Source organism: Bombus pyrosoma, linkage group LG7 (genome assembly GCF_014825855.1).
Source record: "Bombus pyrosoma isolate SC7728 linkage group LG7, ASM1482585v1, whole genome shotgun sequence".
Taxonomy (NCBI): domain Eukaryota; kingdom Metazoa; phylum Arthropoda; class Insecta; order Hymenoptera; family Apidae; genus Bombus; species Bombus pyrosoma.
Window position 1 is genome coordinate 3,364,089 of NC_057776.1, and position 14,404 is coordinate 3,378,492.

Below are 14,404 nucleotides of genomic sequence, written 5' to 3' on the forward strand. Positions count from 1 at the left end.
TTGAAATATCAAACATAAAGCGGAAAAGGTACAGTCTATGAAATTTTATTCTGAAACGGAAGAACGTCTCTCTGTCACAACATTATCTGATTAACTTGCGCGACATTACAACTAATGACGATGAACACTCGCTTCATTTCTACATTTGTTACTGCTATTATTCTCTTATTTTGCCATTTTGCTGCAGTCTGTATGCTTCTCCTGTTGATGTTTAAAAATCAGGTAGTGAAACAACGATAGTGAAAATTTCGTAAAGGAACAGTACGAAAGGAAATGTTGAAAGGCAGCAGAATTAGAATTTTAGAAGCTTGAAGCAAATTGGGGAGGTGTTGAAATTTTGGTAACTTACAAATTCAGGAAATAAATATTTCAAAGATTTAGAAATAAATCAAATTTATAGGAATTCAGGAATTTAGAATTCTCATTCACCTTAAATAAACTTTAGCCTTTAATGGCGCGAATAGATATTTTTATAAAATCATGCTCGGAAAATACGCCATAAACGCTGTTGAAAGCACGGACTCGACGCTTAAAGAAAATTATGTGATTTATAAGTTCTAAATGTAGACTCAAAATATGAACAATGATCGCTTGTTGGAACATAAATTAAAAGAAACTGCTGTGTTACAATTAACAGGGTATTAACGAATAAGAATGATACTTCCTCTTAGACGAATCAACGTTTTCAATTAAATATCATAGATATTGTACATTACGTTTAACTCTCAGACATTATAATTATAAACTTTTGAATGTATCAAATGTGAAAGCTCGGATAAACAAATGCAACTATTGTGCGTTAATTAATTGTATTATATCTTAATTGTTCCTTACCTAAAATTCTATTTTCCCTTCATCTTTCCTCTTTTATATCATAAAACATAATGATATAAAATATCTTTGAAACATTTGAATTGTTCGAAATAATAAAATATTTGAATTATTTCGTACCAAACTATCCGATGTATTAAACCTAAAATTAGTCGTTTCAGCTTGATAACCGATAATTTTCAACATAACAGAAATGTCTTCGTTGTAAAAATTCTTTTTACAGGATCACGTAATTATTTCCATGGATATTGCAAAATAAAGTTTCGAAATTATTTTCCAATAAATTCATCGATATAACGTAATGTTGAACGATGAAACGAGATTCGAGATCAAAGCTATTGGATGTTTCATAAAGCTGCCAATTCATCGTGAAATCGATGAATACGTCATTCTGTATCGGCACAAATGGAATATTTAGGAAAGAAAAGCAACCCCTGAAATTAATACCCTTAGTACCGCATACGTGGCAGGAAAGTCCAAATAGTCAAGCGTTACCATTATGATTTACTATTCAGGTCTAATCTAGCGAAAAATCATTCGACCTTGCAAGAACCTAGCGACTGTTCAATAAATATGGTAATTTTGACAAATGAAAAATATAGAAGCGAAATATACAAAAAGTATTTTCTACGTTCTTATTATTTCCAATGAAACACTTTTTTATCAGGTTCTATATAACATGGTCTCTAAAACGTTTCGCTTACAAACAACCTAATAATCATAGTGCAGATTCTTACGTATTTCTAGGAAATTCGAAAGTATAAAATTGCACAGAATGCACATAGTATGAAAACTATATAAAATGTTCGAAGTATAGTGCTTTGTATAACACTCGATATGTAACGATGTTCTATTACGAGGTTCTACGTTTTCAATTATATTCTCAAAAACATGAGTTCGCATAAAAATCTGCAGTCTGTTAATAATAATAATGCAAGAAACAAGAAGGAGAAGGGCTAACATAATCTCGAAAGCTCTTCCAATTTCACGCAAAGTCATTTCGAATAAACGTACAGCCTGGCGTAACAGTTAAATGAGGTGAAAAGTGGAAACATGGTGTTACGCGGCTTCTCCGCAACATCATTCGCGTTCTTGCGTTTTCAAGTTAACTAGGTGCGAAGTGTGTTTCATGTTCAAAACGAATCGTGTTAGCGGAACGCTCAGCCCTGCAACCGAATGTTGCTTTTACCCAGAGTATACAGTCATTTTGGTAACTGTCTGGCAGAATTCTTACGAATAAATGAAAAGTGTCTGACCTCGTTTTCTATACGCTTTTCACAGGAGTAGTAACATATCATACGGCCGTGTGTCCCTGGTAAACACTCGTTGAAACTGAAGATAAGGAAACTTATTATCCCAGTTTGGTAGTTTTAACTACACCCTAATTGACTTAAAACTAATATTCCCGGAATGTCTACTTACTAAGACAGACAGTAAAAATCTTTCAGTAAGAAAGTTACTAAAATTCATAGTGTGTCAACTATAAACTTTCTATTGCCCGTCGCTGCGTGCAATGAAATTATATATTTCTAGAAGACTGACTAGACTGCGGATTTTTATGTAAATTTGTATTCTTACGAACAAGACTAAAAAAATAGAATTTAAATGAAGATTGCTTTCATTTATCAAGCGTTATAAAGAGTACTCTATCTTGGATATTTTATATATTTTGGTATATTATTGGGTTGGCAACTAAGTGATTACGGATTTTGTCATTAGGTGGTATTGACAAAATCCGCAATCACTTAGTTGCCAAACCAATATATACAATTTGTCATCATGTTGCGATGAATAAACTAAAATGAAGAAGAAAGTCATCTATTTCGTGGGAATTGAACATTAATCGTATACTTATGTAACGAAATTAAGAAAATAATAAAAAGTGAAGCTGCTCGTCTTATGCGAGGTTCGTGTTATAATCGTATACTTCATATTCGTAGTCTATGACAGTTATTGATCGATTAATCTAGAAAATAGTTTCTTAAGAAATGACATATTTTGTTATCACGTGGACATATAAAAATACCTGACAAAACGTAGGAGTGAGAAGTTTGTATGGTTTCATAGTTATGAGATGATGTATACATTCGTCGATAATTATTAATTTCTCCTTGTCTTAAGACGTGTCATAATACCACGCAACTCTTTGACATCAATAATGATGATTTCAAACGGTTACACTATCTTGGCTAACATCCAACGAAACGACGCTAAACTGACCAGCGTCAGAATTAAATTAAGGATAGCATAGATTTTCTCATCCACGGTCGAATGAAATACGAATTCGACCTGGATGGCTAATTAATGAGGATTCGTGGCAAATTAATTGCTTAACAAACGGCCGTTTCCTCGATCGCTGTTGGCCATTCGCGCGATTTTCCGCCGGTATACAAACCGATAATCAACTCCGTGAATCTAAAATCGATTCGATTTACCTCGACAATTCACTGGAACGGCTCGATTGCCCGCGGATATCAAACTACCAATGTATCACAAAATTGCATTAGTCCCCGATAATTATTTCGGAAAGACTTTCTCTATCGTTATTTGCAAGTCATTGAATACTTAACAGTAGATGCGAAATAAGTGGATGAACGTAACATAAATTTCTAACTGCATTTGTAGATTTGTTAAGATCTATTAATATCTAGGAATTTATATTGTCGTACATCCACAGAGATATTTATGTTGTAGGAATTTAATTCCTCTATACCTGTCAACATTTATTACGATCTAGTAATTCATATTACAAAGGAGGTTACATCATATCATTTCTTCTCTGAAAATCTCACTAAATCTATCTACACTGTCATCTTATTTTCTCTTATATTATACGTGTTATTATTCCACTTACTACTGCTATTGCTATTTTAATTTATAATATGTCTATCTAATTCCATCGTAAAATTTTTACATTGTGACTCATAGATGGTTGTACTTTATTATAGATATACAAAAACTGCTTCTAAAAACTGCACGGTCCTCTTCAGTTTCGCGCAAAAAAATAATCTGCGTATAAAAATCGACTGTATGATGAAAAGAAAAAAATCATCCATTCATTCCTCTAATTCCATCAAAAAAAAAAAAAAAAAAAGAAAAAACAATACCAACGATTAAACATGCACGACAAGCATTGTTGATCCAAGCATTTCAACCGATCAATATCGTCGATATTTCGGTAGAGGGAGAATGTCAAAAATAACAAAAAACAAAGATCAGAAAAAAACATTTCGTTGTTTGTTTTTTACGACCGTTTGCACACGTGTCAGAGAATCAAATGTGCATCGCGGCGTGTAATAATAGTTTACGTGCAATGGTAGTATGGATCGTCGGTTTGACTTACACATGTGTTCGCCAAGCAGCCAGATTTCAGGTCCAGAATTCACTTCGACAAGAACGGTCGGTGTACAGATCAAAAGAACGCAGAGGTCGGCCACGCTAAGGTTCACCAGGAAGATGTTCGTGCTATTCCGCATGTCTTTACCCCAAAACACCACGATCGATACCTGAAACGAATAAAAAAATCATCATGTTTCTGATATTCGATCGCGAGAGCAACTCTACGTATGGAGAGGGTATAGAATATGAAGGGATGGAAAAAGATTGATTAAACGTAGTAAGATGTTTCTAGATCACCTGGCAGTTAAATGTTAGAGATAATTGAGTAATACAAACTTAATATTTAAGTAGTAAAAGTAAGAGCAACAAATTTCTGAAAATTATTCGACAGTAATAAGATTCGGTTCAAACTGAAATTAAGGCGGCGATATGGATATAAGCGAATATTGTAAAATAACTCTTCCGCACATACTGTTGCCTTATTTCAATTCTTATACATTATTGGAAAATAACTGACGAACGATAGGTAAAATTGAACGGCGGAACTTACCATGAGATTCCCTATTATGCCGAGAACCATCACCACAATGCAGGCGATCATGGACGTCGTGCGGATGTAAGCCGGTAACATGTAAAGATCAGTGGTATTTTCAGTCTTGATCACTGAAACGTTACAATTCGTTTCGTATTAAATCGATTATGTTCTCCATTGAAATTTATTAAATAGTAAATAACCAATAAATAATACACTTGCTCTTGGAACTGTAAAAATATATCTATATTTTAATTTATTCGATCGAATATTTAAATCCATATTATTGTACAAATGATAAAATTTATGCTTCAATTTTCTTTATATCTACTCGATTTCACCGATATCTTTTATTCAGAATTTTGTCTCAGATTATCTTCTACATTTTGACGACAATTAAGGGGGATCACGATGAAACTGATCCTTCTTGAATTTTGTTTACTTTTATTTTATAACCTGAAGAGTATTTTACTAAAAAAAATGTTTTTTTTTTTAAAAAAATGAAAGACGCTAGAGAGTTCTATTCTGTCAGTTTTCCCAGAAGGAAGAAGACGAACATAGACAAGGACCGGTTCTACCAAGAAGTCATTCAATTTCAGTCATTTTTCTCTCTCGTAAAATACAAAGTCCAAAACTACAAAAATTTCCGCGACAATAATATTCATACTAATATTATAAAACGATGACAGCGATTACCATCGTCGTTTTGATGCTTCGATATTTCGGCTAATGCAAATACATTTACATTTTCTCGCCCATACATCCTCTTCACCGCATGCATTTTATCAAATAACCGATCGCGAAGAATAACAAAATTAAGCGTGACATGGCACGTCAGTGCATACCCGATAACGCATTGAGACCGTTGTTTCCAGTAACGGTTGTACAACACGAAGAATTTAATTCGAGCGGGACACTGGACACCGTGGACAACATCTTCGCCCCTTGCTGCACCAGGAACAATTTCCAACCGTGTATTTTGCCCCGCCTCCTGTCACACGAGCGCGCGATGATACCTCTGTTAGTGCCGATTGTCCATCGTGTGTCTGTTTTATCCTTTACGAATCCACCTTACTCTCTCACTTGCGTTTTTACGTTAAGCGCACATAATACACTCGCACACTTTATCGCGCCACAATTTCCACACAACGAACGCGCATCTCAATGTTACATATTTACAGGCGAAGGGTACGTGTCACAGTTAACAGTGAAACGTTTTACCGAACGTCTCGGTGTCATCGGAACGGTTTGGTCGGTAACCTTCTTACGTCGGTAATTTGACGATCGGACCAACGAAAATTCGCGAATTCGAGACGTCAATTACAGTACCGAATTTTCCGATCGACGTCGATGATAACCGGAGAAAATCCATAGGGGATCGTAAGAGGAACACCGGCCACGTTGAATGACCGTTGGATACGGTTTCCTTTAACTTGCAGGCAACCGTGGATTTCGTTGACGCGATGGTATTATGTGACATTATAAACTGTTTGTTCGTGACCGCCAAGTAGTTCTGTGCGAACAGACAGTTTCTAGCCAAACCGGTAATCAGTCGTCCCACCCACGGTGCGCGAGGGTTTTAGTCTTGACCACGTACTTGTCATTCCTTCGAGACGGCCGATTCCAATTTAATATGCTCAGCCTCCTTCGAACCCCTGTGGTCGTGTTAAGGCAACTAAGTAGGTTGCGTTTTTCTGACAATATATCTAGTTACATTTTCATGGCTAACGAAAAAACGTTTCTTATATTTCCACAATGGATGAATAAATAGTATGTACGAATATAATAATATAATAATGTAATATAATATAATGGATGAATAAGTATATGTCGTTTGTAAGTGTATTATTTAAGTTGTTCTGGAACCATGTTGATCAATTCTATCAATCGAAAAGTACAAGAAATGATGTTGCAAACGTTGTTTCCTAAATTCCCTATTATCCGCGTCATATTCTTAGGGAAATAGATTATTCGTTACTCGAGAATTGATTATTAATCGCGTACATAATGAAATTAAAAAATCAATAACGAGTGGAGTTGACCATGTTGACTATTGATAGTAACAGAAGACAACGAGCACTATGAGAGTTTAGTGAAAATTATAAGATCGTTTCATGAAATTTAGAATTCTTTAATGCGAAAGTGAACATTTTTGTAATGGCAAGGTAAACAAACTGTTTGGTACACTTGCAAAAAATAATAGAATAGAATAGTGTCATACATCATACGTATATTCGATTCGTGTTTAAACAAATTCCAATTTCGGACGTTCCTTTACGAAAAAGCTGACTAAAATTGTTACCTGACCCAACTTAACCTATCGTACATTATAATCGTCTTCTCCTATTTCAAGTTGCTACGAACGTGTCTTTAATTTGAATGGACTGTTTGATCGCACGCCGTCTAATAGAATCGTATAACGATTTACGAGAATTATCGCAGTTTATTGGAAACGAAGAGTTCGTAAATATAGATCAAAGGATAAAGTTACGTGGTACTAACGTTTGAAACGATCGTAATAAAAAGAGCAAAACGTTTTCAATTTACTATCAAATCTTTCCTTATTTTAGAAGCAATTATATTGTCGAGTGAATATATACTTTCGCCCCGTTGCCTCTTTGTATGACTGTTCCATTTATCTCCCATAAACATGGAATATAGGTCGAAGCATCTCAAGTATGTACGTTGCTACGATCAGTTAACATCGATTAACTAACGCGCTATGAAAATCTATTCGAAATCTAATTGCATCCTCGTCTTGTTTAATCGTGCGTGTAAATGGAATACATGAACGGACTTTATGAAACTATTTGCCCTAAGAATATTAACATCTCACTAATTTTCACTTTCAGAACTGTTACGATGAACGTTGACAGTTCCTCATAATCGTAACCTCGATTTTAACAGTCATATCGAATAAAAATCAAATGAAAGACGAATAAAAGTAAGAGGAATGACAAAGTTGTAATGAAAAGCGTTCTATATTACCAACATAAAAAGAAATAGTACTGTGCTTTTCCTTTTTTTATTCTACTATTACGAAAATAATTAATCACTTGTTTCTTTATAAATGATAAATTGTACAAATATGATACGTTTCCTTCCATTTCAACAGAATTTCCATTTACACATTTTCGTAAATAAATTCTCTTCTCCAAATTGACAACTACCGATTCTGTCGACATACGTTCGAAATTTCCAATTTTTCGAGCAATTGATGAAATACTTGGAATCGTAACGACCAAAGGGATACATTTCGTCGGTGCCTTTTCTAAACTTGGTTGAGCAAAGAGCGCAAAAAAAAAGAAAGATAACGTGCTAGCATAACCTATAAAATGTGAAAATTATATAATTCATATTCGAATGTTCCTTTCCGAGAATCTTTCGATTGTTTGGACTGCGAGAATTTAATTTACAATTGGATGTTTCTATTTAGATCTAAACAACCTTATTTTGACACGACACTTGGTAAGAAGTTTCGTAAATTGCGATCACGTCTCGTTTCGAAACATTAGAAATCGTTATTACGATTCGAAGTATCGCGAAACTGGGAATTCTGACGGGGCACGAATGACACGTGACAACCAACAAGTTTCGAAGCGGTCACATTTCCCGAACCACGACGACCGCAGCGAACAAATAGTACTGGTGAACTGAATGAATATCGCTTGGCCCGCCACGATTCTCGAACGCGCCGCCCGTGCTGCGCATGCGCAGTCCTCTTTTTTCCTTCGATTCCTTCGCACGCGCGTTTTGATAACGTATTTCTTTTTCTTTTCGTCATGGCACGAAACGCCCAAACTTCAGATTTTTTTATAGAATTTAGTCAAAAAGTAGGTATATAATGGAAGAGATAGACAGCGTTGATACTTATAAATATGCAGGCCCGTCAATATACAAAGTGGAATGATGCATTGCACGGGAAACTGTCTTCGTAAAGCTTAAGTCAATACTTTTCTCATATATCTTTAGCCAACTATTTTATTTAAAAGTTAACACGTAATATTGACTATCTTATATAACAGAAATAAAGAAACGTGAGTCGAATTACTAGCCTGAGAATAATAATAATAAAAATAATCTGTAAAGATCTGCAAAATATAATATTTATTAGTTAAAACGAATTTGTATTTAGATTTCAGTTTTTTTTAAATTTCTGTTAATTTATGTGAACTCTTTTGCGTGTGTATGCGGGCGCTTGTGCGTATGTGTATGTATGTGTACATATGTTACATAGATAATTCTGGTAATTGTAAACACAAGCCTATGTCTCTTTCTCGAATGAATTAAAAAAAGATCATACAGAAAACTTTGCACTGTTCAACTCGCAACTATTATTCTATAGTGCCATCATCTTCACATGTCCTTTTCAAATAGGACCACATGACCTTTCTGCATAAGTCATGCTACGAGCGAGTAATACGAGGTCATTGAAAAATTCAATGTTTTACAAGATATCTTATTTTTTCAAAAACTTGATTCGATCATAAAGGTATCTCCACTGCAACTTAAAAATTTCTTATACATTCCTGAATATATTTCATTAAGTATTAGTAAGTATAAAGAACTCGTAACGCATAGAGCGAAACGAAAAAAGGAGAAGAAGGCATTTGTGGTAGATTCAATTCTTTATTTACAATAACGTTGCATTCGCAAAAACAAAGGGTACTTTAAAACTACCGATTCCATATTGAATTAAAAATCAATTTGTCCTTATTTCGTACGATTTTTATAATATTTTAACCTTACTGTCACATTTGAGTTATAACCAAGAGACATAATCAAGATTCTTTGTTATTAATAAATTATTCGTTTTTGGAAAAAATATAAAAAAATCGTTGGTTTCTTATTTCGACAGTACGCAAAAGTTCTTCTTGACATTGGTATACATTAATAACGTTACTATAAATTTATAAATAAAGATATATTAAATTTATAAAAATTCTGTATAATAAAAAAGAATTTATTTTATCTATTTACGCATACTTATCAAATATTCTAGCATCGCTTAATCAAAAAAAAAAAAAAAAAAAAAAAAAAAAAAAAAAAAAAAAAAAAAAAAAAAAAAAAAAAAAAAAAAAAAGAAAAGAAGCCTAATACACCTTCTATAATGTATTGAAAATATTTTCAAAAATATCAATTACAATTTATCTTTACAATGTTCATCGCTTAAATTTTTCTTCCAAGAAGAATCTTTTATATGAAAGTATTTTGCAACAACTGCATATTCAGGAGATTATACAGATTATCACGTAAGATTCGTAACTCTTCGCGATTCCTTTCTCCTTCCTCGATCCTTGGACATTGGCAATCGGGTGGAACGCAAGAGGGAGGCGAATATTCGTGGGACGTTATTTCTTCAACGGATTTCGAAATGATTCTCCGTTACTGAGGTGGCAACCGGGGCACAAAAGAAGAAGAAGGCACAAGTTAAATGGAATTCCGTATTAGGAATCCAAGCACATTCCGTGTAGCTCTCACAATTCAGTCTATTCAACCGATCGATGTGAAACGTTTTTTCAGCTTCGCTATTTTCAGCCAGAAACATTCGACGCAGCACTTAGTAATAATATTTGCTAAAACCGGATAATAAAAATACAGTAATCCTACAGTAGACCAAACCAAGAATAATCTTGGGAACAAATCTAGAATACTAGAAACTAAAAACAATTCTAGGAACGAATCTAGAATAATCCGAAGCAAGAACAATTCTAAAAACAAGCCTAGAATAATTCAAGGTCGTTATTATATTGGGACATACTATAACAAATGATACTACAACGAACGAATGCTTTAATAAATATAATTCCGAAATATAATTCTTATAAAACAAAAGTTGGAATAATACAATGAATACGGAGAAATATTACCAACCACCCCATTTATACAAATAAATTACAAATTACTTTCCTATATAATTTGAGCCATAAGCCAGAACACAGTAACAGAAAGATAATTAACTCAGACATAGATACAATGTGTAAATATTAAGTAAATTCATTTTATGTTATTTTCATACTTAATTAAAATTCAAATCTCCAAGTATATGTACATGTATACGTGTGAACTGATGCTAAGGGATAAAGATTAGAATTATGTACTTGACGATAAGGCAAGTTTTCATTTTCACGCTTCGACTTTCGATTTCTCTTTACAAGATCAAGGAATTTTCATTTTAGACAGAAGACAATGGGATGAAAAATGATAGTAACCAATTTCCAATAATATCAAGCTGAGAAGGAGGATCGCCATTGTCCTTTTCCCTCGAAAGGTTATCACGCGGATGCTTGAACCCAACCGAGACAACAATGGACCTCATCCATTGTCCACGCACATTCGATGTAATCTGATTTTATCGAGAGATAAAGAGCGAGCGAGAGTGGGGAATAAATCTTGCGGGTCAAAATCTTTCTGCTCGTCGTCAATTTAGAACGTTTCGACTAATAAGCTCTTCGTGATTTATGACTCTGGTTATAATCGCGTCAGTACGATGTAGGATCATTCTCGGTAGTTACTTTTTGTTTAACAACTTTTCCATCCGGTAATCTTCTTTACTTTAACATGTTCGTTAATCAGATCAATTTCTTGTTTATATTTCGTACTATATGTTAACGAACAATTTTATGATACCTCGATATAATAATTATTTCTGTGATACAATTAATCTAGCTTTTTGTACATATAATTATATTTTGAAGCGAATAAAAATCTTTTTTTATCAAAATTTTGTACAAGCATCGGTTAACTTGAATTCAATACATGAAGTTAATATGATCGTCCGTGGTTTCTATGATTCCATGAAAATGCACCAAAAAGGAGACATAACCTACAAGTATCTGTTAAGTGTGATACATAGTTATTAAAATTCAATAAGATGTGTTTATATCTTTTTACTTTGAAGGGAGATTCTTAGGTTTATGGAACATCTTGTAGGGAAAGTCAAACCGACGCGAGACGGTGGAAAATATACGACGTTATTGTCACGCGTGCCGTGAATTAAATTCCTTATTACGCGACGCGCATTCATTCGGACCTTTACGATCGAACTTTGATGACCGCGCCACTTCGCTACAACATCGTTTGTCGAGCTTGGAATTTTTCTGATGCCCCGACTAGACAACTATGAATCGGAAATTTTCTTCGTTTCAGGCCTTAGAGTTTGTACGATCGAACAATTACACATCCGTATGCAAACTAAAAAGGAATTCAATTGAAAATAGGGAAATTATAATTGTAAAATAAGAAACTGTACTAAATCGCAACTACGCTAAATTCAATCGAATTCAACCTTACGGATTGTTAAAATTAACATTGATAGTACAAAAAGTAAGAAAAATGTGAAATTGAAGAAAAAAAAGAAGAGAAAAATTACAAAATAAAGAATCGTATTAAATTGCAAATATCCGAAGTGCAATCGAGCTAAAAATCACGTGCAGCGAGCATGTGCATGTTTTCGTGGCGCGAAGGGCAACAAATATTGCCGCAACATTAAACATTATTCAATTACGTTTGCCGGATGTCGCGCGTTTGCGATGCAACGAAGGTCACTCCATGCTCCCTCAATTATACACATGGTATATACATTGCATCCACGTTGATTTGTGTCACGCATTCGCGTGCTTCGTTGAAGACTCAGCCTCGAACTGAGCCAACGGACCGAGCTTGTTATATTAATTCATCTTGCTCGGTTCGTTTGTGCGAATTTCTCGTCGATAATTCGTATTCATCCGTGTTCAACGTGATCGTAAGAGATGCCATGGCTTCGATTTATAGCAACCACGGGTATAAATGACTTTGTCAATGAGCCGCGTAAACATGAATGCCTTGCTAATGTCCTCGAGGGATCGATTCTATTGAAAATTGCCACAAGGATAAACGATGTCCAAAGATCTTCTCTATGTGTAAACAGTTGTAACCTTCGTGTTTTCGTTGCTAATATTCTTTGCGATTCCTTTTTTTTTCTGTTGTTTTATTTTCATATCAAATTTTGCCCGTTTTACTTGATTTCCTATTTACATATTTATCTACTATAGTTATATATTGCTAAAATCTATGCTATAAAATTTCTTGGTAGTTATCATTTCTGTTCTTATTAAATATCGATCAACTTTGAATTATGAGATGGTTCTTGAAATTAAACATATTTATGACAATACTCTATTTGTGTTTGATTTAATAAATCATTTACGATTCAAGAATAGTTTTGTTAAACTGATTTGTAACTAAATACGTATTATTCATTATATAGCGTGTATCGAATATCGTAGTACCAGTAGGAACGGGCTGATTCCCATGCAAAGGTAAGTCGAAAATGCTGAGTGACAATTTTTCATACGAAGTTTGTTTTTCAAAAAAATCGACGATGGTGTTTCATCGAGTGGCGCGTCACGCTTGGGTGATAACGACAGTCGATTGAACGAGTTTCTTCGCTTCTAGATACTCTGTTCGGTGGTACAAGCCAAACGGGGGTGATTTTCCACGCAAGGAAATCCGAAAATATAGAATAACAATTTTTGATGTTAGTCTGTTATCATAAAACTTCTACATATCTATCTAACTCTTTCAGTTTTAGAACATGTGCTAACTTATTTGTATGTATACGAGAGAATGATACAATGTATGGTAACAGTCGTATAATACTACTAAAGCATATACTAGTGAAGAATATACTTTTTGTTCGATCGTATACCGTCGAGGAAAAGTAAAATGAGGAAAAGTAAAAGAGATTCGAAAAATAAAAGAGAAGAAAAAAGCCAACACCACACGGAGTTCCCAAGCGGTCACCCATCTAAGTACTACCCGTGCCCAGCGTTGCTTAACTTTCGTGATCGGACGAGAACGAGTGCTCTCAACGCGGTATGAGAGTTGGCTGAAATACGTAATTTTGTTACTTGATATTATTGTGCAGAAAAATATTAGAAAAGAAACATACGAATATGTGTAAAGATGAATTTTATTTACGTAATTATATTTATTTATATACGTACATCCAGATGCGTAAAATTTTGTCTGGTTCTGTTTTCAAGAAAATGGACTATGAAGTTCAGCGCATGTAGATACGCGTGCACTTGAAAAGTAACGAGAGTCAAGTGGACGGAACTTCATAACTGATTTTCTCGAAAACGAGACCTTACGTCAAAAATTGTCATTCTACATTTTCGACTTGTTTTTAGACGAAGAATCATACAATTTTCCGTATATTCTGTATACATAACGACAGAAATAGAAATATCAGTTTTGAATGGACTAACATTAAAATTTTTGAAAATCGTGATATTCTTGGCAGCACACGTTTATTACCGGTGATTTTCAACTAGTTTTGAACTGTATTTAGCTTACAGTTTCCAGGTCGAAATAAATAACACTAAGGTAAACTTAGTGTTTCCTATCGATAGTTACGACGTTTCACATCAAAGAGATCTGTTATACCCAAGAATCAATCATCCTTTTCGAATATTCACACCTTCAAACATACCACGACAATATTTCAATCGAAACACGTATATAACTTTTCAACGTTTCTTTGAAATCCATCTTTGAATGTCATTTCAAGAAATATTAAAGTCAATCACGTATTTTCTTCTAACATTAAATAGAGCAACGTTTCGATCTCTTCCGATTGTTAATATGAAACTCTAACGCAGAAAACTTCATTACACTACTTAATTTTTATTTAATTCAGTAGTTGAAAATTTTATTATG

At 34.0% G+C, this 14,404-nt stretch overlaps 1 protein-coding gene and 1 non-coding gene across 12 annotated transcripts in view; both read right to left on the reverse strand.

The window, feature by feature from the left end:
* LOC122569258 (growth hormone secretagogue receptor type 1) overlaps window positions 1-14,404 on the reverse strand; it is a 79,687-nt gene that overhangs the window by 45,556 nt on the left and 19,727 nt on the right. For 6 of the 11 annotated variants that reach the window (XM_043730025.1, XM_043730027.1, XM_043730026.1 and 3 more), the window contains 2 exons: window positions 4,721-4,833; window positions 4,175-4,337 (listed from right to left, as the gene is read on the reverse strand). In XM_043730025.1, coding sequence (XP_043585960.1) covers window positions 4,175-4,337; window positions 4,721-4,801 — 244 coding nt within the window. In that variant the 5' untranslated portion in view covers window positions 4,802-4,833. Of the gene's footprint in view, window positions 1-4,174; window positions 4,338-4,720; window positions 4,834-5,547; window positions 8,337-14,404 lie in introns of those variants that run through there. The other 5 variants (XM_043730024.1, XM_043730023.1, XM_043730021.1 and 2 more) reach the window with 5 other exon arrangements.
* Window positions 13,454-13,572, reverse strand: LOC122569869. The gene has a single exon (XR_006317605.1). It is a non-coding gene; the product is annotated as a 5S ribosomal RNA (ribosomal RNA).